At 39.0% G+C, this 24,272-nt stretch overlaps 1 protein-coding gene across 5 annotated transcripts in view; it reads right to left on the bottom strand.

Moving 5' to 3' along the window:
* Positions 1 to 10,415: 10,415 nt before the first annotated feature.
* The window catches only part of aacs (acetoacetyl-CoA synthetase), an 86,663-nt gene continuing 72,806 nt past the window's right edge, over positions 10,416 to 24,272 (bottom strand). For all 5 annotated transcript variants that reach the window (XM_048611354.1, XM_048611357.1, XM_048611356.1 and 2 more), the window contains 5 exons: positions 21,695 to 21,820; positions 18,677 to 18,746; positions 15,597 to 15,655; positions 13,268 to 13,470; positions 10,416 to 11,702 (listed from right to left, as the gene is read on the bottom strand). In XM_048611354.1, coding sequence (XP_048467311.1) covers positions 11,565 to 11,702; positions 13,268 to 13,470; positions 15,597 to 15,655; positions 18,677 to 18,746; positions 21,695 to 21,820 — 596 coding nt within the window. In that variant the 3' untranslated portion in view covers positions 10,416 to 11,564. The remainder of the gene's footprint in view (positions 11,703 to 13,267; positions 13,471 to 15,596; positions 15,656 to 18,676; positions 18,747 to 21,694; positions 21,821 to 24,272) is intronic.

Below are 24,272 nucleotides of genomic sequence, written 5' to 3'. Positions count from 1 at the left end.
TCAAATCTCTCAGATTAACAGTGCCCTGAAATGAGAATTCTCTTTTCTTACAACAACCACAGTGTTAATCATCTGCTTTGACAATTACATCAAGTTCCTCAATGCTCAAGTGCTCTAGTTTCATTTAGTCCCATACAATGCACCAGTGGCAAGAGGGCAGATGGATGACCTGTGAGCTGCTCTTTACTTGTGTATCTTTGCAACCAGCTGTTCTGAGGAACCTGAGAACAGCTCGGTTTCATCCATGGTCCAATTTCCTCTCTCAATAGATCACCTTTGCTCAGCCTGCCCCGGTGGAACAGAAGTCAAATACTACTTTTGCCAGACCATAAGATACACTTCTGTCCTAAAAAAAGTTCAAATTATCGTGCTTTTTATGGTCTGTAGGTTATCCTGCAGCACAGATCATCACAGTGTGATTCAGAGGTACAAACAGTGATTACGGCACAGATACTTGGTTATGGGTTTTCCATAAAATCTGGTGAAAATGGCTACAAAACCGAAAAGGGAATCAAACTGGCAAGACATGGCAAAGAACATGGAAATAGAACCAGTCCAACCAAGAAAATGATATTTGAAGAACTGAAGAGTCAAAATGAATAACTAAGGACAATATACAAACACAACCAGACTTTTGGAACGCATTATGGAAAATATCGACAACTGGAAGAGGTGGAACATTGAACAACGGACCCCTGGAGAAATGAAACTTTTGAATCCACAAAGATGACAGCATGACAGCAGGAAGGCTAGCTATAATGAGCAGTATGACTGAAATTGAGGAGATATGTTCATTGAATAGATTTATGAAAAAACATAGGCTTATGCACAAGAAACAAGGTAGTACAGAATATGCTAGCCAAATAAGGAGCAAAGATATTTGAATTTCATCGGTTCATGATTAATGCAGGGAAAGAAACATATTTGAATGCAGACAGGTAGTCAATATTGGTATTCACTTGTAATCTCTAAAGCTGATGTCCTATTGAACAAGACTTTGGGTATTAAAGGTACTAAAACAATACAATATAACTGTCTGACCACAAGAAGATTGAATGCTCTGTCATTCTGGTGTGTTATTCTGACCCTTAAAAACTACCATGATGATTGATCTTTAAGAGAAAAATAGCACCAAATTCTGCACGGTATTCTTGCTCATGGTCATCCGGAGGGATGGATGAATAAACAAGGGGCTGAATTGCAATTGTAAAAATATGCGACTGAAGCATCGAGGTGGCCTTTAAACTAAACCAGCCCTATTAGCACATGGTCAATTCCAAACACATATACCCAAGGCTATGAAAAGGAGGCTTGGTGGAGCATTAAAGATGGAGCTAGCTGTTATTCCAGCTGGTGGATATTTTAATAAACAAGCCATTTAAAACAGTGAGGAGTAGACTAAATAGATGGAGGCACCAGTACATCTACAATGTGCATGAAATCGTTACCATTTTGTGAAAGTTGTGGCCATTTGTGAAAAACAGCACAGTTGTGAATTCCTTCAAAAAATGTGGTATTAGCAAGTCCACGATGACAGTAAAGATGGCGTACTATTTGAAGAAAGCGACAGTTCACAAAACCAAATATGATTCTGACAGCAGTGATGATGTACTTTTCAGTCTTTATGGTTGGTAAGATCTTATGCATTGTTGGTTTTGATCCACAATGGTAGATGGTAATAATAAATGCATATAGACACAGATATTTTTCTCTGGATATGTGTTTTAACATCCTGGTGTACTTTATGATCTGATCTATCTTAATAGTCCAGCAAATACAGGAATACTTTCAGCATGAAATTGGTGGCTGTTTAGTAAGAGTTCAGAATTTGTTTATTTTTAATATTTTGTTTACATATTGTAATGCTCCACGTAATGCATAAGATTGTGTGGAGCTTTTATATCTTGACTCATCACCATGAACAATAAGATATGTAAAGAAAGCCATCTCCAAATGAGGTATCATCATTTTGTCCACCTCCCACCGGATAGAATTAAAAGATATTAATTGGAAAGTTCAAAGCAACTTTTTTTTCCCAATTGTTTGCTCGTATGGCTAATTGACACTATCAGCCCGGACAATTTTTGGATTAAAGTCTTCCCAGCCCCTCAATGAGATGGACATCAGCAAGAAAGTTGTGACATTAGCAATAACGGAGTTCCTGATGTCAAGGACAAAAAATCCCATTTTCCAACCAAGTGTTGAACAGTGAGACAAGATTCTCCCCAGTGAGGGGAGGGAGCATACATTAGCATACATTTTCATGTATTAACATCTTTCTTATTACATCACTCTCCTCATTGATATGCAGTTTCTCATTCTCTCACACGCTGGTCAGAAACAATATGGTGGCAATTCCCGACATGCAAGTCAGAGGGGTACCTGGTGACTCCAGCTCACAACTTGCTCTGGAGCTCATCAGTCATCAACATTTCAGGGCATGCTCCACAGGCAGCATCCACATGCACCCCCTAGCCAGCCAAAACCCCAAGTCCCCCTGGCAAAGCAAGGTATCAATTGCCCTACTTCGGACATGGCGGGTACTTAGACCAGGTGCACAGCTTGGCTTTAAAGATGGTGCCAACACCAGGAATCCCAGGAACCACCTGCAGTAAGTGGGAGAATGTGACAAGTGGGATACCATAGAGGCATGATGCATGGACAATGAAACCAGTTTGGGAAGATAGCACAAGAAAACTCATCAGGACTTGTGGAGAGAAATACTCCATGATTTTCACCATAATTGACACTTAACTGATTTTTAGGAAGATTCAGCCTGATGTTCCATTTCTCCCCATGTCAGCAATATCCTTTTGCAGGTTAAGCCTGTTGCTATCAGTGCACGACTCATCCAAACTGGAACTTTAAAGCTATTTTCCAAACTTTGGAAGTTTCCCCTAAGCTCCCACTCCACCAAAAAAATTCTAGAATCTTCTATCTGAAAGCATGATGCGCTATATTGTTTATTTTGTTCAGTCAAACTCTCCCAATGTAAACAAAAACCTATTTATCTCCGGGAAGTCTTTCTCTCACTTTTTTTTTTAAAAGAAATCACCATGGCTGAAGAAACTATAACATGTTAATCATTAAACCGCTTCAGTTATACAGAAATGCCATGTGCCACTAGATCAGTTTCAAAAGCCCAAAATGATATTAACATATGCATAGTACGTATCACACACCTTATATCACAACTGAAATAACCTCGGCTTTTTCATTCTCTCCACAAAACTGAAGATTTTCCACCCATTTTCATGCCATTAAATTTCTTATGTATCCTTCTAAAGTTCTAGTTATCCTTCCCAAGTTATAGTGCCCTGAATTGAACACAAGTCACACTTGCAACTTAGTTAATCATTTAGTTCCAAATAATAAAGCATAGTTATTTCAAAAGATACACATCTGTTGTAATATCGCAGAAATATTGACAAACACTTTGACAACCTTTTAGGTTAATGTATCAACATCAAGGATTGTCAAATCTAATGCAACTTGTAAAACATACTGTTCTTGTTTCCATTAAGATCAGATTGATCCCAAGTAATGATTAAATAAAATGTTGCCATAGAAATTTTAGCTGTGAATCAACAGACATTAACATGTACTACGGAACTCAGAGTTTCAAAAGTTGCATCTACTTGGCAAAGTTTTACATCCTGTTAATGGGTCAATGTCTATTTTAAGAATGGATTGATACTATTGGAGAGATATGTTTGACATACTTATTTTAAATTGACCCAATGATTACCTGAAAAAGGATGAAGGAATGAAATACTTTAAATGGTGTTTACACAACAAAACAGAGTAGAAACAAAAATGTGTAGTTTTAATTTCTAATCTTTATGACTATTCAAAGTGGAATTTTATATTTTCAACCCATTCAATAAAAGTGGGAGAATGAATTCATATTCTAAAGCTGTTACTCAAGCATTTTAGAAAACTTGTAACATTGACCTATAAAAAAAAAACTCACCTCTGGTTCAGAAGGATTTAAAATTGAACAAAAACAAAGTTGCTGGAAAAACTCAGCAGGTCTTTAGAGGAAGGGTCACCGGACCCAAAACATTAACTCTGTTTTTCTCTTCACAGATGCTGCCAGACCTGCTGAGCTTTTCCAGCAACTTTGCTTATGTTCCTGATTTACAGCATCTGCAGTTCTTTCGGTTTTTATTTAACATAGACTGTTAAATCAATATAATGATATTTTACAATGGTGACATGTGTGAATTTGAGTTCTTTTTCTGTGAATTGCTGAAACCAATTGTTGAGACTCAACTGGGTTGCCATTTCAAATTTATAAAAGTTACTGATTACTATATATTGCATGTTAGTCATAAAATAATATTGACATATATTTGAGTTACAAATCATGAGGTGAATTTGAACCTGTGGCATAATTCTGATGGGACTGTGACAAATGTTAGCTTTATGGCCCATCCACCATTACTTTTGACTTAAGTGAACAGCTAAGTTGGTCAGCGTAGAATTGAAGAAGGGTCGCTGGACTCAAAACATTGAATCTGTTTCTCTCCACAGATTCTGAAAAGTTGAGTTTCTCCAGCAATTTCTGTTCATGTTTGTATCAAAAAAGTCAGTTTGCCAACGGATGAAATAAGTAAGAATTGTTCCCATTGATTTAGGACAATCATTGTGATTTACAGGAATCGAAAGAGGAGAATGGTGCTCTCTATCCAATCTTGGTGTCACAATGCACTGTCAGAAACCATAAACCAAAGTAAGCAAATTTACTGAATGACTCCCAAACAAAAAATTATCAATATGCTTTTGTTTTAGCTTTTAATATTAATCAAAACCATCACAAATTACACATGGATTACCAGGTAGATGATACTTCAGTCAAATAAAAAGAAATTCTGTTTTAAATGGTTGATTCAATAAATGTACTTCTTGCTCAAATACAAGCAGTCACATCACTACCTGCTATAAAAAGCCACATGTGCCACAATGTGCTGCTTTTTATTCCCATTGAGTAAACAGGAGTCCTATCTGACAATGGCCGCCTTTAGGTTTCACAGATGCAATCGTCACCAACAAAGCAGAGTTCTACGAATGTTCTCTCGCTCAGTTCATGACAATCCAAATGATGTGGCTTTCTGGAGTTCCTTTCTAACCAATTGATCAATCCAACCAGTTCATGGTTTGGCCACTTCTGGGAAAGCACTGAGCTCTTTAATATCTCCAAGTGCTTCACACACCAATTAGGAGTTTAGACTCTTTTTACACACACAGTACCTCAAAGAGCTCCTGTATCCCTTTCTGTCAAACAAAAAACTGACCTCTTCTAAGGAGAGGTTTGCTGCTTCTCCTCACAAGAGTTTGCTGTGTTCCTATTACGATCATTATCTGGCTTTTTGGTGCTTGCATCTACACACTAATCATCTCCAACTCCTTGATTTGCACTAGAGTCTGCCAACCACATTTCTTCTTTCTTGACTCTCTTCCTGTTGGTAATGCTTCCAGGCTAAGGGTTAGCAGGTCACATTTCCAGCATTGCTTACTATTCAAGAATATTACAACTATAACTGTTGCAAATTTATAAACATATTTTTCAAACAGGCTTTTAAAAATTATTGATTCCACTTCCCTTTTAAATGAACTACAAAACTCCATTCTATACTGCTTGTAAGTCAAAGGTCAGCACTGCTGGTGAATTACCTGCATTAAAATACAAGTGTATAATTAATAAATACCATACTAAACCATAATTTGTAATAAAAAAATATAACGACAGCGTAGATCTCCAGTCAGTAATTTCCCAATATTCACGGCACTGTTGGTGTTTCGTGGAGTTTCTATATTATATCCTGGGATGGGACTGAAATGATGGGAGGTTCTATTGGCGTGCTAGTATGCTTTTCAAAGATAGTAAATGATAGCTTCCTCCCATAGGAATTCAGTGCATGACTGAAAGTAAATTGATTAAGATTATGGGTTGAATTTTACTTTTTTTTTGGCAAAGTCAAAGTGGCAGCGAGTTGTCTTACCATATCTCAAACTGATTTTATTGATTACCTAACAAAAAACCGAAAGAAACGTGAATGCTGTAAATCAGAAACAAAAACAGAAATTGCTGGAAAAGCTCAGCAGGTCTTATCTCTCTTCACAGATGCTGCCAGAGCTGCTGAGTTTTTCCAGCAATTTCTGTTTTTGTTTTATTAATTACCTAACACGCTCCTATAGCATCTCTCACATCTGATTTCAATGCCAGCTTACCACACATTGTACCCCAAACAACTTGCCACCCAGAGGATATTCCAGGATTCACCAGCATTCCTTGCACCCACTCCAACATTAAAATCCTGTTGTGCCCCCAGGCAAGAACCAGCAGTACGGAGCTGACCAGCATGATTCCTGATGTTTGGCAGGCAGGAGGAAACGGGTGTTCCAATGTGTTAGTAGGGACCTGGGCATCCTGCAGGGCCAGCAGGACTCATTCATCCTACCCCAGGAACAGGTCTGAAGGCCACAATACCAGACCATGCCAGTGTAGCCCAGGGTTAATGCCCAGCACAATGCAGTCAGAGCTGTATGGAGGAATGCACAGTAATATAGGAAGAAAGTCAATGAGATTCTCCATTTCACCAGCATAAGTGTCACCATTTTCTCTCTGATATTCACTCTAATTCATAGAATCCCTACAGTGCGGAAACAGGCCATTCAGGCCATCAAGTCCATACTGATCCTCCAAAGAGCATCCCACCAGACCCACCACCCCTACCCTATCCCTGTAACCCTTAACTTCCCTGTAGACTATGGGCAATTTAGCAAGGACAATCCACCTAACCCTCACATTTTTGGACTGTGGGGGGTGGGGGAGTAGAAAAGTGAAGCAACTAGAGGAAGCCCACGCAGACACGGGGAGAATGTGAAAACTCCACACAGACAGTCGCCCGAGGCTGGAATCAAACCCGGGTCCCTAGCGCTGTATGCGGCAGCAGTGCTAACCACCCCAATGCCCAGCCCCACTAACCCTGCATGCCCTCTGCACTGCCTACTCACTTGCTCAGGGCACCTTCCCACCTGCACCAAAAGTAATAACTGTGCCACACACTCTCATCTTCCTTAATATCTACCTCTTTGTCAGTTAAGAGGAAAATAGTCTCAATAAGGCAGAAAGACTCACAATTGTATAATGGGCTGCTGAATATTCAGCTCCTTATCCCTTATGTGGAGAGCATCCTGACTCAGAGTGTCCAAGGGGCTGGCTGACCGTGTCCAAACGTGTGGACTTGTATCAGAGGCTGCCCTTGACTTACTGTGCCAGGGTCCCCTCAATGAAGGGGATCCCTGCTGACTTAACGGAGGACTGCTGTCAACCATTACAAGTCTCCTGGCTTTGTGTCTGTGCTAAACAGCAAGACAGGACAGATGTGACATGTGCCTGGTAGCTGTGGATGCGGGAACAAAGTGAAAAGAATGCAAGGCATGGCAAGGCAGGGATACCATCAGCATCCAGGTAGGGTCAAAGTGAGCGAGTGCTCTAACTGCAAGTGAAGAGCACAGGGATGTAGCCTGGTCCAGTCCATGGGCTGGGAGCATGTCGCTGAGCACACAGTGTCCTTGCTGCAGCAGCACAATAAGTTACCGATGTAGCCCGATACGGAGATGTTATATGAGGACTCCTCCAGGCTGGGACATGTTGGATGCTAATGTTCATGGATGGGAGGTGCATGTGCCTGGTATCCATGGAGCATGCCATGAGATTTTGGTGCCCAGGGTCTGGATGTCGTTTGAAGAAGGAGGTGAGCTGAAATCTGTCAGGTGCTCGCTCTGGTTTTCTTGTCAAGGCTTTCGACATACAGTTTGATGGTAACTTTGGTAAGATAGAAATCTGAATATTAATGAGATAAGTCGAGCCATTAATAAGGCATTTAACAAGCAAGCACTGTTTAGCTGGCAACCCACTTCTGCGTGAGAAACCCATCATGCTGCTTGAGAAAAGCATAAGATGAAGTGAACTGCTCCTGCTATCGCGAGGCGCCTCGCAGGACTTCATCATAGAGACTCATCCAATTCATCTATGCTGACCAGATATCCTACATTAATCTAGTCCCATTTTCCAGCATTTAGCCCATATCCCTCTAAATACTTGCTATTCATATACTCATCCAGATGCCTTTTAAATGTTACAATCATTTCAGACTCCACTTCCTTTGGCAGTTCATTTCATACATGCACCACCCTTTGTATGGATAAAAAAGTTCCCTTAGGTCCCTTTTAAATCTTCCCCCTCTCACCTTAAACCCACGCCCTCTAGTTTTGGGCTCCCCTACCCTGAGGAAAAGGCCTTGCCTATTCACTGTATCCATTCCCCTCACGATTTTATAAACTTCTATAAGGTCACCCTCATCCTCTGACACTCGGGGGAAAATAGCCCCAACCTATTCAGCCTTTCCATGAAGCTCAAACCTCCAACCCTGGCAACAATCTTATAAATCTTTTTTGAATCCTTTCAGATATCACAATATCTTTTCTATCGCAGGGAGACCAGAATCGAATGCAGTATTCCAAAAGAAACCTAACCAATGTCCTTTACAGCCACATGACCTCTGAACTCCTATACTCAATGCACCGCAAATAAAACAAGCATACAAAATGCCTTCTTCACTATTCTATCTACCTGCAACTCCACTATCAAAGGAACTATGAACCTGCACCTCAAGTTCTCTTTGTTCAGCAACACTCCCCAGGACCTTACCATTAAGTGTAGAATTCCCACTCTAATTTGCTAAATGAAAATGCAACACCCCACATTTATCTAAACTAAATGCTGTCTGCCACTCCTCAGCCCATTTGCCCATTTGATCAAGGTCCCATTGTAGTCCGAAGTAACCTTCTTGGCTATCCACTACACCATCAATTTTGCTGTCATCTGCAAACTTATTGACCATACTTCTTTTATATAAATGATTTCGATGTGACTATATGACAAAAAGCAGTGGACCCAGCACCGATCCTTACAACATACCACTGGTACAGACTTCCAGTCTGAAAAGCAATCCTTCACCACCACCCTCTGCTTCCTACCTTCAAACCAATTTTGTATCCAAATGGCCAGTTCTCCCTGTATTCCATGTGATCAAACCTTGCTAACCAGTCTACCATGAGGAACCTTGTTGAAAGGCCTTACTGAAATCCATATAGACAATGTCCACCACTCTGTCCCAATCTTCTTTGTCACTTCTTCAAAGAACTCAATCAAGTTAGCGAGACACGGTTTCCCATACACAAAGACATGTTGACTATCCGCAATCAGTCCTTGCCTTTCCAAATACATGTAAATCCTGTCCCTCAGAATCCCCTCCAACAACTTATCCACCACTGGCATCAGGCTCACCAATCAATAGTTCCCTGGCTTTTCCTTACCACCTTTCTTAAATAATGGCCACATTAGCCAACCTCCAGTCTTCCAGCACTTCACCCACAGCTGTCTATGATACAAGTATCTCAGCAAGGGGCCCAGCAATCACTTCCTTAGCTTCCCACAAAGTTCTAGGGTACACCTGTTCGGGTCCCAGATATTTATCCACCTTTAATGCATTTTAAGATGTCCAGCACTTCCTCTTCTGTAATAAGGACACTTTTCAAGATGTCACTATTGACTTCTAAGTTCTCTAGCTTCCATATCCTTCTTCGCAGCAAACATTGGTGCAAAATACTCGTTTAGAATCTTAGCTGATCTTCAAGGGGCCCTATTCTCTCCCTAGTTACTCTTTTGTCCTTAACATATTTGTAAAATCCCTTTGGATTTTCCTTAATCCTATGTGCCAAAGCTATCTCATGTCCCCTTTTCACCCACTTGATTTCCCTCTTCTTGTCCAGTGCTGTCCCAAATCTAGCCGTAGCCCATGTCATTCAGGCCCCTAGAAGATTCCACAAACAGAAGCGAAAGGGCTTTTAAGGCTTTGTTGATTTGATGTAATCTGTAATAATAGTCAGATTTTGACTGTCAGACAGTTGCCAGTTTAAGGGGTGTATCTATTTGCGGGTATATTTGGCAGGCAGTGCCCTGGTATGTGCAGAATCACACAGAGAAATGGAATACATGGTTCATGTACAACTATGAAGGAGCAGGAACAGAAAGAAACAGCAGAAGGTAACAAAATCACTCTGTCTGAAGATACTTTCTGCAAAGGACTGGAGGGAATTGATGAGAGAGATAGGGATGGTATGGCATGGGAGAGATAAAAAAAAGAATGGGATAGGGATAGCTTGAGGGGAATGGTACAGGGATAAAGAAATCCACCTAGGTTGTAAGTTTTTATCATTGTTACTGATAAATTAGGCAAAAGTAACTTCTGACACTTGCCAGTGAATTATTTGACAGTACCTGCAGCAAACTTGTGTTTGATAAGCTGCGACTGAAATTAACTTGAATCATTCAGAAAAATTCCTGGATTGTAATATTAAATTTTATTTTCAAAGGAACGTACAATTTACAGGGGTTCATACTTAAAACATATGCAGCTAATATAAAATGCATTGTGTACATCGATTATTGGAATTGTAGCCATGGAGATGGACAGACTTGCAAATTTTAGAAGATCATGCACCAATACAAACAAGCAATACAAAAATGTACAATACAAACAAGCTCTACTGCCTATGGCATTCCAAAAGTAAGCTCATCTTTAACAATGTGGGGACCCTGAATTCAAGCCCAGCACAGCCCCTGTTGTTTTGCATGAGGAAATATTCTAATGAGACACAAACAAGCAGACATTTTTCAAACATATTCTGAACTTCCCAATGTTAAAAGGCAAAACCAAGGACATTACTGATGTGCTATACTTCATTTTCACATTGTTTGCTGAGGCCATCGCAGAGTTAAATTAACATTTTTCTCCCAGATAAACCATGCCCTCCAAACTAAAAGCAGCCTTGCATTGTGCTACAGAGATCGTACACAATGAAACAAATGGCATGCAACATAAAAATTTGTAGTGCAAGTCTACTGTGCTTTACAGTATGAAATTATTTCCATTAAAAAGGTCACATAACACCAGTACAGTTAAACAAAACATTCTATTCATGATATTAATAATTTGATGCTCAATAAAAAAGTTTATCCATTAAGTTCAAATTAACTTAAAAGATCAAATATAAGTTACAGCATCTTGGTCTCTTTGTCGGCCTTTGTTACATTTCATGTCTGTAAAGGATTACTCACATTCCAAGAAAGTCTGTTTCTAAAGCAAACGTCTGCATCGAACGGGTGACTGTCTGAATCAGGAAATGATACCCTGGAATTCTGCATGCTTGGGTGGAATGCTGGTTTTACACCTTACACAAAATTACATTCCATTTATTCCAATGGAGAGTAACATCTGTGTTACACCAGATCCTGTCAATGTTTCAAATGTCAGGTTTGTATAAAGCTGCTATATTAGACTGTACTATTGTCAGTTTAGGTTTAAAAGTATATTCTATACTAAAGGAGCATAGAAAAACATAATCAAACATAAAACTGCATTAAACCTCTTTCCTGTGACACTGCTATTCTGTTAAATAGAAGTTACTTTGCACATAAATACATAAAACATTCAGAAGTTCTGGAGTTCAGGAATGTTCTTGTAAAGGTCGAGAGAATCTGGATTTGAGAAGGCACTCCGCTGCTTCACATCCTTGCCAGCGATAACCTGCTTCACTGCCACTTCCACCTTCTTTCCACTAATAGTGTACTACAGAGGGAAAAATAAGGAGTATGAGAACAGTTTGTCCTTTTATTTCTGTCTATTTATGGTGGGTCAGTCCACCTTGTATCAAGTCATTCACTATCTGTGTAAAATAGGATTAAGTAATAAATGTACTGTCAGAACTGGTTTGAGATGATACTTGCACATACAGACAACACAAGGTGTGGCAGTCAGTACCATATGACTCTGGTATGACAAAGCATCATTCACATATATATGGAGACATGCAGGCACGCATCACAGCCTAAATCCCAACGAAAAATTAATGCTCACTCTTGCTGTTGCTAAAATTGTAAAAATTTTTTTTTTTTTTTAAATTGTCCTGTAATCATTGACACGGCAATGTCATTATAGTTCCATGGAACAAATACGCATCTATTCCATTTCAGGTTGACTTTCTTTTTGATATTAATTGTCTGATATACACATGCTCTATCCTAAGCAAAATTTAGGCTGTAGCCTATCACCTGATTTAGTATCACAGTTCCAGTCAAAAGTTCCAAATTTTGTTTAAATTATAGTCAAATTAGTTATTTCAGAGAATTCAGATCATTTCAAATTATAAGTGAAGTACCAAATGTGCGCACAACAAAATAGAACACAAAAAATTGAGATCCTAATTTTGAACTGAAGGCTTTAAAGACTGAAATAATTCACTGAAATTGGGCTATATAAATTGATTGGAGGTACTTTTTGTTTTAAAATGTTCGGCCAATTTTAATTAAATTACAATAAAGCTAAATGCAGATCAGTTTTATTGAACTTATTGCTCCAAGTTACCCATTAGATTAGGATACTGAACTGAACTAGATCTTCTGAAGAAATACTGAAGGCTAATTCTTCAGCTTTATTCTCTGGGGATTTATGCCAATTAGAAACATTATTTACATTAACATAAACTTATGGCTTGAAAGCAACCAATAAACCACCATAAACGATTTGAGGAAACCGTTTCCATCTGGAGAGACAACAGATTACTGTGACGGCCATTAAAAAATATTTCCACTTCTGTTATTCAGGGAGCATGTAGACATATTCATTGTCAATTCCTTATTCCTCAAGTAAATTGATGAAAGTAAGAATTGACTTATTGTCTACAATGAGCCCATCAAGTCAAAGAGTTCTGACAAAGGGTCATCTTAGTACAACTCGGTTTCTCTCTCTACAGATGCTGCCTGATTTGATTGAAATATAAAAAGAAAATGCTTGAAAATAAACTTCCACCTTCTACAGTCTTCCGTTTTATATTTTTTTTTAAATACTATGTATAACAGTTATGTAACTTAAATTCTTACTTTTTAATAAACTGTTATTTTAACAAAACAGGATCAATTGACATTCAACGATAACATGTACCGTTTCTTGTTAAAAAGGAATTATGTCCCAGTGAAAAATATACAAGAATATGATGGAAGTGGAAACGCTACTTTGAACCATCCCACAAAACCATATCTATCTCTATAGCCACAAATTTGTAACTTCATACATAACAGGAAATAGTTTGTTTGAAAGAGAATATGTAAAGCTACGCAAAAAGTACATGGACTTACTGGAATATCTTTAGTTTCCAGGATAAAGGCAGGTACATGTCTAGCTGATAAAGCCACTCGAATGGCATATCGTATCCTCTTCACCAGATCTGCTGTAAAAACCTGATTGTTGGCCATTTTCAAGAAAAGAATGACTCTTTCTTCACGATCCTTGTTGTACTGTGGGACACACAGACTGTCCATCACCTCCTCAAAGGCTTCAACTAATAGACAAAACAGAAGTTTCTTTCAGGCAGGGAAAAGAAAAAGACTGCAGTTTTTCCAATGGATGGACTTCTTAGCTACTGTACAACAGGTTTGATAAATATTTCAAATTCTGTACAATGTAGCTATGTTAGGACTGAGAAACAACAAACCATACCATGATTGCCTAATATTTTTGAATCTTGTCCCGTAAACCCCTAAGAAAGAAGACTTTGTATCAATGATTTAAAGTTGCGAGAACAGGAAGTGTTGTAACATGACCCACCATGGCTTCATGTGAGAGGTGTTAACTTTTAATGTGACTGGTATTACTGTGCTGTGCTTGTAAAGAAGTGAAAACACATCTTCATCAAGCACACTTCACACTTCAGTGAACTTTACTTTCTCCAAGAGATCAGAAATTCAGGGATTTTAAAATCAATACATTTACAGCACTATCCAACATTTTCATTTCCAACAATATTGCTAACCCCTACCTCAGGAGTAATAGGGTAAGAATTTCTCCCAAATTCTCCCAATCGCAACCCGTAACTTGTAAAAGATTGTCAGAAACCCCAGAAAAAGTGTAAACAGGTATAGAAAATCACTTACAATACAAGAAACGGGTCAATCAGACAAACTGGTCTGTATTAGGCTTTACATTTCACAGTAACTTCTTCCTACTTTAATTATCTCTTCCTTTCCCTTACATATGTGCTTTATCAAATTTCACTGCTGCGTTTCACAGTTTATGGATTTGTTACTCAGATTTCTTTGTGCCTGTACTCCATTTAAGAAGTGAGAGGCCTGCTTACTTATTCTGTTCAAAAATGTATGATGTTATGTTTCGCTTTATAAAATCTCATTTATCTTTATCTTTCCAATCTGCAAGCTTGTTTACATCTTTCTGTACTTTGATGTGGGCTTCCATAGTCACTACCACCCCATTTCCGTATCAACTACAGAACACATTGCTGAGCTGAAATAATTTATGAACAGGATCAGTCCAAAATGTAGACCCTTGCGTGGCATTATTTTCCACTTTGCCAGTCTGAGAAACTTCCCTTAACTCCTGCCTAAAGGTTTCGGTATTTTCAACGCATTCTGCGTTCTAGACCCTAATCCCCATACTCACGCCTTTGTCATGAGTTTCTTAATGGTACTTTACCAATGGCCTTCTGATCAGCCACATATACCACTCATTGCAGTGTTCCCTGCTCATTGTTACTTACAGTCATAGAGACATACACCAGGGACACAGACCCTTCTGTCCATGCTGACCCAATATCCTAAATAAATCCAGTCCATTTTGCCAGCATTTGACCCATATCCCTCTAAACCCTTCCCGTTCATATACCCATCCAGATGCCTTTTAAATGTTGTAATTGTACCAGCCTCCACCACTTTTTCTGGCAGCTCATTCCATACACGCACCACCCCCTGCATGAAAACATTGTCTCTCAGGTCCCTTTTAAATCTTTTCCCTCTCACATTAAACCTATGCCGTGTAGTTTTGGACTTCCCTATCCCAGGGAAAAGACCTTGGCTTTTCAGCTTATCCATGTCCCTCATGATTTTATAAACTTCTTCAGAGAATTCAACAGTGTTGGTTGAGCGTGACATATTCCTGACAGCAAGTCTTTTCTTAATTATGTTTTCCAACTTTAGATGATTTATTACATAATGGAATAAGAAAGTTTCTGCTGTCTTCTGTACCACTGGCATTAAGCACTGAAATGAAGGAAAATGAAACATCGAGTGGTTTTGATAATGCTCAGCCCATCTGCAGAGCCAGTACTATATGCAAGAGAGAAACCACCCCATTACATTGCCAAGGATTTCAAACCAGTTTCCTTCTGAACAGCTTATCTTAAGCCACAACAGATAAAAGGATAATAGCACTAGTTAACTGAAATACAACCTCAACACCAAACAGAAAAGAAAAGAACTTTACTTTTCAACCCCATTACATCTAATCACATGTGGGAAGGAAGCAAATTTGAACCAAGTAATCGGAGACAAAAATGTCCATTAAGGTCTATATTGGCAACATTTTTCCAAATGCAGTCAATGAAAAGGTGCTTAAAAATTACAAAATAGCTATTATTGAAAAACATTACATCAGATTTCCATACTTTAACATTACCAATGTGGTAGATTTCAGAGCTTCCAAATCTCACTCCATTTGGATTCAAAGTGCCATCACTACAGAAAGAAGAAACACATTTAGAGCAGTTGAAAGGTAAAATAAAACGCAGCTTTTATCATGAGTAGTTTTGAGAGATGGGGCACAAATTACAAAATGACTCTTCATCATTGTTTTCTAGGATATGTCACTAGAATTCTTTCAGGGTCAAGAATCCTAAGGCAAGTGATGGAATCAGGTACAAAGAAATGGATATTTTAAAGTGGATCAAAGATTTTGAAATTTTCAATCTATTACATCCACCAAAATTAATCAATGGCAATTTTACATCTAGTTTATACTCACAGTCCAATAGATTATTTCATTATCAGCTAAAATGAACTGACACCTATGGGGTCTATTACAAAATGTTGCATTTCTCAAACAAAGGAATGTTGCTAAAATTGTCCACGTCAGATCCGATCTTTGATTTAACTCAAACAGGAATTCTCTAATGCCTTGGACCATTGGCATGGTAAGATGGTTAGTAAAGCAACTCTAATTAAATAAGAGGAGTCTGTGTTGGTACTTAACTTGCAGCTTACCACGCAATATGCATAATGAAAAATGTTCACATTTCAAGAAACCAGGTCATAGGACTAAAGTTAAACTTTATGCCGACTGAACGCTCCTTTCACAAGCAGCCCCGGGTTGTGTACAATGGCAAGTTAGCATTTGCTCGGATTCTAATGTCAGTAGTTCACAACTTTGGCTTAACAACATATGTGATCGTAATCGTAACAGTGAGCTAATATGTATTATTAAACTCCCTGCTATGCTAGGCAGGGCTGAGGAGAGGGAATTGTGCATGGTGTTCATCTCCAGGGACCATATCTTGGCAGGGAAGCGAGGGGAACGGGCCTGAGCTCAGGCATCCCCCAAGCGTGATGACCAATCAGAGCAAGGTGATCCCCAAACATGGCAGAGGCAAAATCTTGAGGGGCTATCCTCCAATCACGGGCTGTTTCTTACCTGCGTTTGCTACTGATAGGCTTACTAATAATTGGAGGGGCCGTGAGTGATGAAGGAAAGGAGGAGGCTGTAAGGGGAGAAGGAAGGAGGTGAATGAGAAGTTTCAACATGTCAGAGGAATAGCCAACAAATTAGGAGGCAGGAAACGTTTACAAAGTTGTGAATACACTGATTCTCAAGCTTTCTTTCACTGGTTGAAGTTTTGCCCTTTCAGTGCCTTTGAAAGTGTGCACTTTCCCCTTTTTGCCTTTCAACAAGGACATTTGCAGAGTATGCCTGTCACAGGAAAATATTGAGCGAGAACAGCTGTTATTTCTTCATACAGGACAGAGACAAGAGATTTAAGCACTCTGTCATTGCAGGTTGGATGTTTCTCCTGTATTGTTCTCATACTGGGCTATGGCCACTTGGCTAGGAAGCAATCAAGTGTCAGTTACTATGCTGAGACCACAATAAAAGGGCTATTGAAAAATAATCAGTGATGGTCTGATTGATCAAACTGTATACACACACACACACACACACTTTCAGTTTAAGAAATAGTTCTAGTTAAGGCTTAATCATAAATAAACATCCATGAAAAAGTTGTATTAAAAACAGATGTCACACATTATAGATGTTATCTCTTCATATTAAGCTACGTGTCATGTGTCTAAGCAAGGATTATTACCTGACAGCTTAATTCTTGACTGCATATAAACATGTGAAGTTGTTATAGTTCTAGTCTGCACTTAGAATTAGCAAAGTGATAAAACAGTTTTATTCACATCACAGTACAAATATGCTCCCATCTTGCCAATTACACATTTTTGCATATATTTCAATCAATGTCAACTTCAAGTAAGAATATCGAATGCAGATGCTAACACAACAGAGAAAGAGAAGGAAATTCTGCAGTCAAAGACCACAAGAAACTGGTGCAGAATTAGGCCATTCAGCCCTCAAGTCCGCTCTGTCATTTGATCATGGCTGATATGTTTCCCAACCCTGTTCTCCTGCCTTCTCCCTACAACTCTTGATCCTCTTACTAATTAAGAATATATCTATCTATCTCTGTCTTAAAGACACTCAATAACTTGGCTTCCATATCTTCTTCAGCAATGAGTTCCACACATTCACCACCCTCTGACTGAAGAAATTCCTCCTTCTCTCCGTCCTAAAGCGTCTTCCCTTTACTACGAGGCTGTGCCGTTGGTCCTTGTCTCTCCTACATTGGAAATATCATCTACATGTCCACTCTATCCTGTATTCTGTAAGTTTCAACAAGATCTAACCTCATCCTTCTAAACTCCATCAATTACAATCCCAGTGCCCTCAACTGTGCCTCATAGGATAAGCCCTTCATTCTCAGGATCATTCTTGTAAACCTCCTCTGGTCCTCCTCCAAGGCCACACATCCTTCCTTAGGTACTGGCCCCAAAACTGATCACAATATTCCAAATATGATCTGACCAGATACTTCCTCATCTGCATCCAAAATGGGAGAAGGTACACTTTTAAATGGCATCCCCTAGATCTAAATGCCACATAGGCGAACATCTTCTCAGTGTCCACCCTGTCAAGTCCTCTCAGGGTTCGTTACATCTCAATAAGATCACCACTCATTTTGGTCAACTCCAATGGGTAGAGGCCCAAATTGCTCAACATTTCCACACAGGATTAAACCCTCTAATAGTCAGCATTTTAAAATGCAACTGTCTCCAAGTGTTAACAAGTCATAAAATAAAAATGACTTGTTCTAAAAATGGTCAAAAAACTGAGAGAAATCATTTTGCACTTGTACAAATTCTTTCTAAATTAAAGTCAAAACAATAACAATCTATAGTGAACATCCAAAATGTACAGTCTAATCAGCAAAGGACAATTCTACTCAAACTTCAATTGTTGATAAAGCAATGTATCGTACATAAACAGGCATTCACATACAAACTTTGTTCTCTCTAATAATTTTGACACAAGCTTTTCCTGATGCATCTTGATACGATTTCTCTAAATGTGGGCACATGAATTACAACAACATCAGGGAGTAAGAAAGCCCAACCAAGGGATTTAAAACTTCTCATACTCACCTTCGGCCAAGCATTACAATTCCTCCAGTCTTTGGGTTTATCTTGGCATAGTCACCATGGGCCCAAACACCTAGATATGGACATTAGTAATAATTATTATGGTAAATGTAGCAGCTGTAGTATTTTTCATGTTACGATCATACACCCATGGCAACAAATTATTAAAGTATGTTGCTGCTCCAGGGCCTTCATTATTGCAAATGAATGTAATGTTGGAAGCTGTGCATTTTATCTTTTTCTGTCAAAAATACAGCAAGAATCAACAGTCCACATCTGGCTATTTTTTAAAATTCATTTTGAGAGCTGTGGGTGTCGCTGGCTGGCCAGCATTTATTGCCTGTCCCTAGCTGCCCTGGAGAAGGTGGTGGTGAGCTGCCTTCTTAAACCACTTGCAGTCCAGCTGCCATGGGTTGACCCACAATGCCATTAGGGACGGAATTCCAGAATTTTAATCCAGCGACAGTGAAGGAACAGTAATATATTTGCAAGTCAGGATGGTGAGGGACTTGGAGGGGAACTTGAAGGTGGTGGTGTTCCCATATATCTGCTGCCCTTGTCCTTCTAGATGGAAGTAATCGTGGGTTTGGAAAGTACTGTCTGAGGATCTTTAGTGAATTTCTGCAAATAGTACACACTACTGTTACTGAATGTCAGTGGTGGGTACTTGTGGATGCAGTGCCAATCAAGCAGGCTGCTTTGTCCCTGGATGGTGTCAAGTTTCTTGAGTGTTGTTAGGGCTGCACTCATCCAGGCAAGTGGGGAGTATTCCATCACACTCCCAACTTGTGCCTTGTAGATGGTGGACAGGCTTTCAGGGCTAAAGAGGTGAGTTACTTGCTGCAGTATTCCTAGCCTCTGACCTGCTCTTGATAGACTACGTTTGTGTGGTGAGTCCAGTTGAGTTTCTGATCAATGATAACTCCCAGAATGTTGATAGTGGGGCATTCCGTGATGGTAACACCATTGACTGTCAAGGAGCAACGGTTAGATTGTCTCTTATTGGTGATGATCATAACCTGGCATTTGTGGGGCGTGAATGTCACTTGCCACTTGTCAGCCAAAGCCTGGATATTGTCCAGATCTTGTTGCATTTGGACACAGACTGCTTCAGTATCTGAGGAGTCATGAATGATGCTGAGCATCGTGCAATCATCGGTTAACATCTCCACTTTTGACCTTATGGAGGGAAGATCATTGATGAAGCAGCTGAAGATGGTATCAAGGGCTTGATATCAAGGGCTGTCATTCTCACCTCTCTGGAAATCAGCTAGTTTGGCCATGTTCAAACAAAGGCCATAATGAGGTCAGGAGCGGAGTGGGCTGATTCTTTAATAAAATCTATACAACCAGACCTCTGCATGGATCTCTAAATGGTCAAGTAAACAAAAATAAAAACACCACAATTGTACTTGTGTACGGCAGCATGTTTTGTATGCATCAAATAACACTCCCATAGCCATTAAGTGATTTGCTCATTGGGGGTGACTATACATGTCTTAATTTACATCTTAATAAATATCAAGAGACTTGTAATAAGAACAAATTGACACATGAACACCACCACTGTTCAATGTACGATATATTGATCCCATTTGCGCCAAGAAAAATAGCACAAGTTATGCATCCAATAAGATATTTTTCATATATATAGATAAAAAAAATTAAAGGGTGGGTGGGCATTAAAATTATAATTAGTCAACTGCCGTTTTATATGCTTTATAATCAACAGTGGGGTCTGAATTCATATTTAGCTAAATGTCATCAGATATGCTCCATAAATCTTAAGCACTTGTAATTCTAATGATCCTTCTAAGTGATTACACTACTTATGCATGGCAATAAATGATTGTTTCAGATTATTCTCATTTAGTAAATAAAGCATCATCCTGGGCATTAGCACAAAACTGACAGCAACTCGGAAAGACTGAAGAGGAGCGTTCAATAATTGTGGTATTTAGATAGATCAGGAGTTACCAAAGAATGCAACTCAACAGCCTTGCTTAATGGGCATGCAGAGCAACAGACTGATGTCAGAGAAAACTCCAAGATAAGTGTAAAAAAAAACTTGCAGCCATATTCCCAACAAAATATGATGGGAATTAGATCAATATAAAAGTTTTGTTTCCACCAGAAATTCATCCGACTGTCACAGTAAAATGGTAACAAATCTATTAAGGTCTATGCGCTGGCACTAATTGTAGCAGAACTCATCACTGAATTAAACCAAGTTCTAAATGATCTGTAAAAAGTTATCTCTGCTTATGGAACGTAAGGCATAAAGGAAAAAATAGGTCAAGTTTTGACAGTCTGGAGTTTCTGAATGTTCTGTCACAATTCAGAAGGTAGTAAACAACTTTTGGACATGGATTTTAATTTTGAGTCTGAATATTCTCTAGCCATTTGGAACCAGAAGAAATTTGAAGATTTGTTGAAGATATGTTTTTTAGAGATCAATGGTAGACTGTAATCTTCACAGCAGGATAGACATACTGCTCCTGCGTACGCAACAAGTTGTTGAGTGAAAACCACTGGGTAGGTGCAATTGTTTCGATTTGTGCAATTACAGGATAAAGTAAGCAAACTTCCATAAAAGAGCATTAAGTGCTCCTACATTCAACTGTTCAATGTGCACATCAGAACATGGAATAAAGAATTTTTTTTTATTTTTGATCTATTTTAGTCCTTGTATTTATATTATAGTTGGCATGAATCAAACAAACATACGACTTACCCAAGCTAATTTAATTGTCTTACCACAACTCTAAAATTTAGCTAAAAGGTCATCATTGTAAATTCTCCAATCCCATAATCAAACATGAACATTTGCCTGATTTAAAACATTAAAGTGGTCTAAAACCTACAGCCATGTGAATCCTCCGAAAAAAGGAAAGAGCTTGCATTTATACTGCATTATGACATAAGAAACGTCATAGGAAAATTTCACAGTTAACTACACTTTAAAAACGAAGTCACTGTCATAATGCAAAGAAAAGGTAATGTTAAGCAACCTGCTCATACCTGGGAATTTAGCAAAGTATGCCTTGTGGTATTTGATGCCACTTTCATCATTCCAGAAATGTGTAGGCTGACACGGAACGGGTATAGTGCACACCAGCTCTCCACTTTCCCCCCACAGAACTTTCCCTATGAACAAAAGAAATAAAACAACAATATTTCCATCCTTCCAGTATACTACTCCGTTTTCTGGTAACTTCCTATTAGTGTATTGCTGAAGACCATACATAAATGTTCGTTACTTAACTACAAAAGAGAGAAAAAAAAATTTCATTACGTCAGTCACATACATTCTACCACTTAAAGTTACTGTGTCCCATATTGCATTCATCTCCTTTGGGTGAAGCAGAACTAAACAGCTCATTTGTGAAGAGATGGAAAGAACAATCCAGACACTGCCAACAGGAAAAATCATTTTAATTAGATACTTTTGCCACACAACTATCGGCTAAACAATGAAACACAACTGCTGCAGCATGAGTCAAGTGACTATCATCAACAATGTAATGGGGAGGACGGAGGAGGGGAGGATGAAGATTAGTTCTCCCAATAATAAGGGATTCTCATTTACAATGACATTTAAGAGTTAACAACAGTAACATGCTGTTGGAGTCAGCTGCAGTGATTAATTGGGAGGGGCTGGCCAGTGGGAGATAAGCAGAATGCAAGTATTAACAAAGGGAGAGGAATAAACAGGAAGTGCCAGCATCTAATTGGATGGGAAGAAAGAATATCAGTTTGAGCTAGGGGAAGAATGGCAACAGAGTCAACTAGGTGAGGCTCAGCATGGATTTAGTGTCTTTGAACCCATCATTGGAGAAAAGAATTTGGATGGGGGCGGTGTAAATTATATTCTTTTAGAAAGTGAAGTGCTTTTGTGAAGGACGAAGAACAACTATTGACAGAGCTTACGGGGTAATCTATGGTCTGTTGAAAATTCCAATATTCAGGGACAAATAAATAAGCAAGCGTGAGCCTTTGTGAGAAGACTAAACAAGATAACCAAAATACTGCCCTTAATCTGAGATTGCAGAAAGGACTACAAAGGTTAGCAGGAAGATTGAGATGCAGGGGGTTCTCGAGTTCCATTAGCAGACCTTAAATGGCTTATTGCTCCACAATCAAAGGTGGGCAGAAGGAGAGATGATGTACTGGAGGCCTGAGGTAGAGAAACAAAGGGGTCAGGATCCAGGCTAGAGACAGTTGCAAGGGCAAAAGGGGGCAAAGTGGAGGAGGAATTTGAAGACCATCCTGAGGAATTTCAATTCAATTGATTATGAGGGGATGAACCAATATATATCAGTGAGGAGGGAAATAACAGGCAACTGATCTGGAACAAGGTGTGGGTGGCAATACTTAGGATAATTTGGGTGTAAATTGAGCAAGGCATGTTGGAGAACTTGTCCTTGGAGCTGAAAATTGAGTAGACAAGGATCATTTTAGTAGCAGGGTAGTTGCATAGAGATAAGTACTTTTGGAAAGATATAATCCAAGTCTTAGTGAAATAATATTTGACATTCTAATCTGGGTTTAACAGTCAAAATACCAAGATTGTTTGAACTAGACTTTACACAAAGATATAGAAGGTTCCTTTGTTGGCAAGGGTTGAAGGAGATTCAGAGATGACTAAGTATCAAGCCTCTGGTTTCTCAACTAGTCAGCCTTGTTAGTCTGGTGGCATTATAGCATTGAGGTCATCAAAGAAATGATAAGAGACAGAGATGGCATTATTAGCATAAATATAGAAGCAAATTTATCACCAAATGATAACACCAAAAGTAGCATTCCAATAAAGAGACGGGGGCTGGTGATCTTTGGGGAAAAAAAAATCTCAAAATGGCCAGATTGAGAGGTTCATACAGATGGTGATGTGGTAGGACCTGCCATCTAAAGGAAACCACATATATAGTATAGGGGCATAGAAGCCATTACAGCTGCACTGTAACGTCGTCATTGCAATACCTGTGCAGCACAACTGCAAAAGACATTTCACTCTGGCTGTGGAACTTCGTTCAAAACTATTAAATTACTGCCTTGAGCTATGTTAACGGAATAAAGGCTTGTACTAATCCAGCCTTCTCATAACTACTAGACATCTCAGAAAGCCAATTTTTGAAGTTTGGTCACGATTGCAATCGAGGAACCAATATGTATTCAGCAAACTGCAATAAACATCAATGTGATAGTTAAAAGACAACCTGGTTTAGTGACCTTAATTGAGGAATGCATACTACCCTATTGTTCATCAACATAGTGCAATGTAGGACCTATTTGATCCAACTATTAAAACAACAGTGACAATACAGCACATTATCAGTACTGACCTGGATTGTCAGCCTTGATTTTTGCACTCCAATCCTGGAGTGAGATTTGAACCTGGAACCTTGGGAGGTTCAGAGGCAAGATCTCTATCCACTGATCCACAGAACTGTGGCTCAACACAGACAACAGTGTGTAAATGCCAACGTTATTTAAAGAAACACTTATGAGACATTTCAGCCTCTCCCAGTTGTACCCAAGGACACTTGCTTCAAATTTTCCTGAAGTTCCAGCAGCCATAGCTGTCAAATTCAGAAAGTAC

This window comes from Rhincodon typus, chromosome 24 (assembly GCF_021869965.1).
Source record: "Rhincodon typus isolate 14 chromosome 24, sRhiTyp1.1, whole genome shotgun sequence".
NCBI classification, from domain to species: Eukaryota; Metazoa; Chordata; class Chondrichthyes; order Orectolobiformes; family Rhincodontidae; genus Rhincodon; species Rhincodon typus.
The sequence above is the reverse complement of the archived record's forward strand: the minus strand, read 5'-3'. Positions and strand labels throughout refer to the sequence as shown.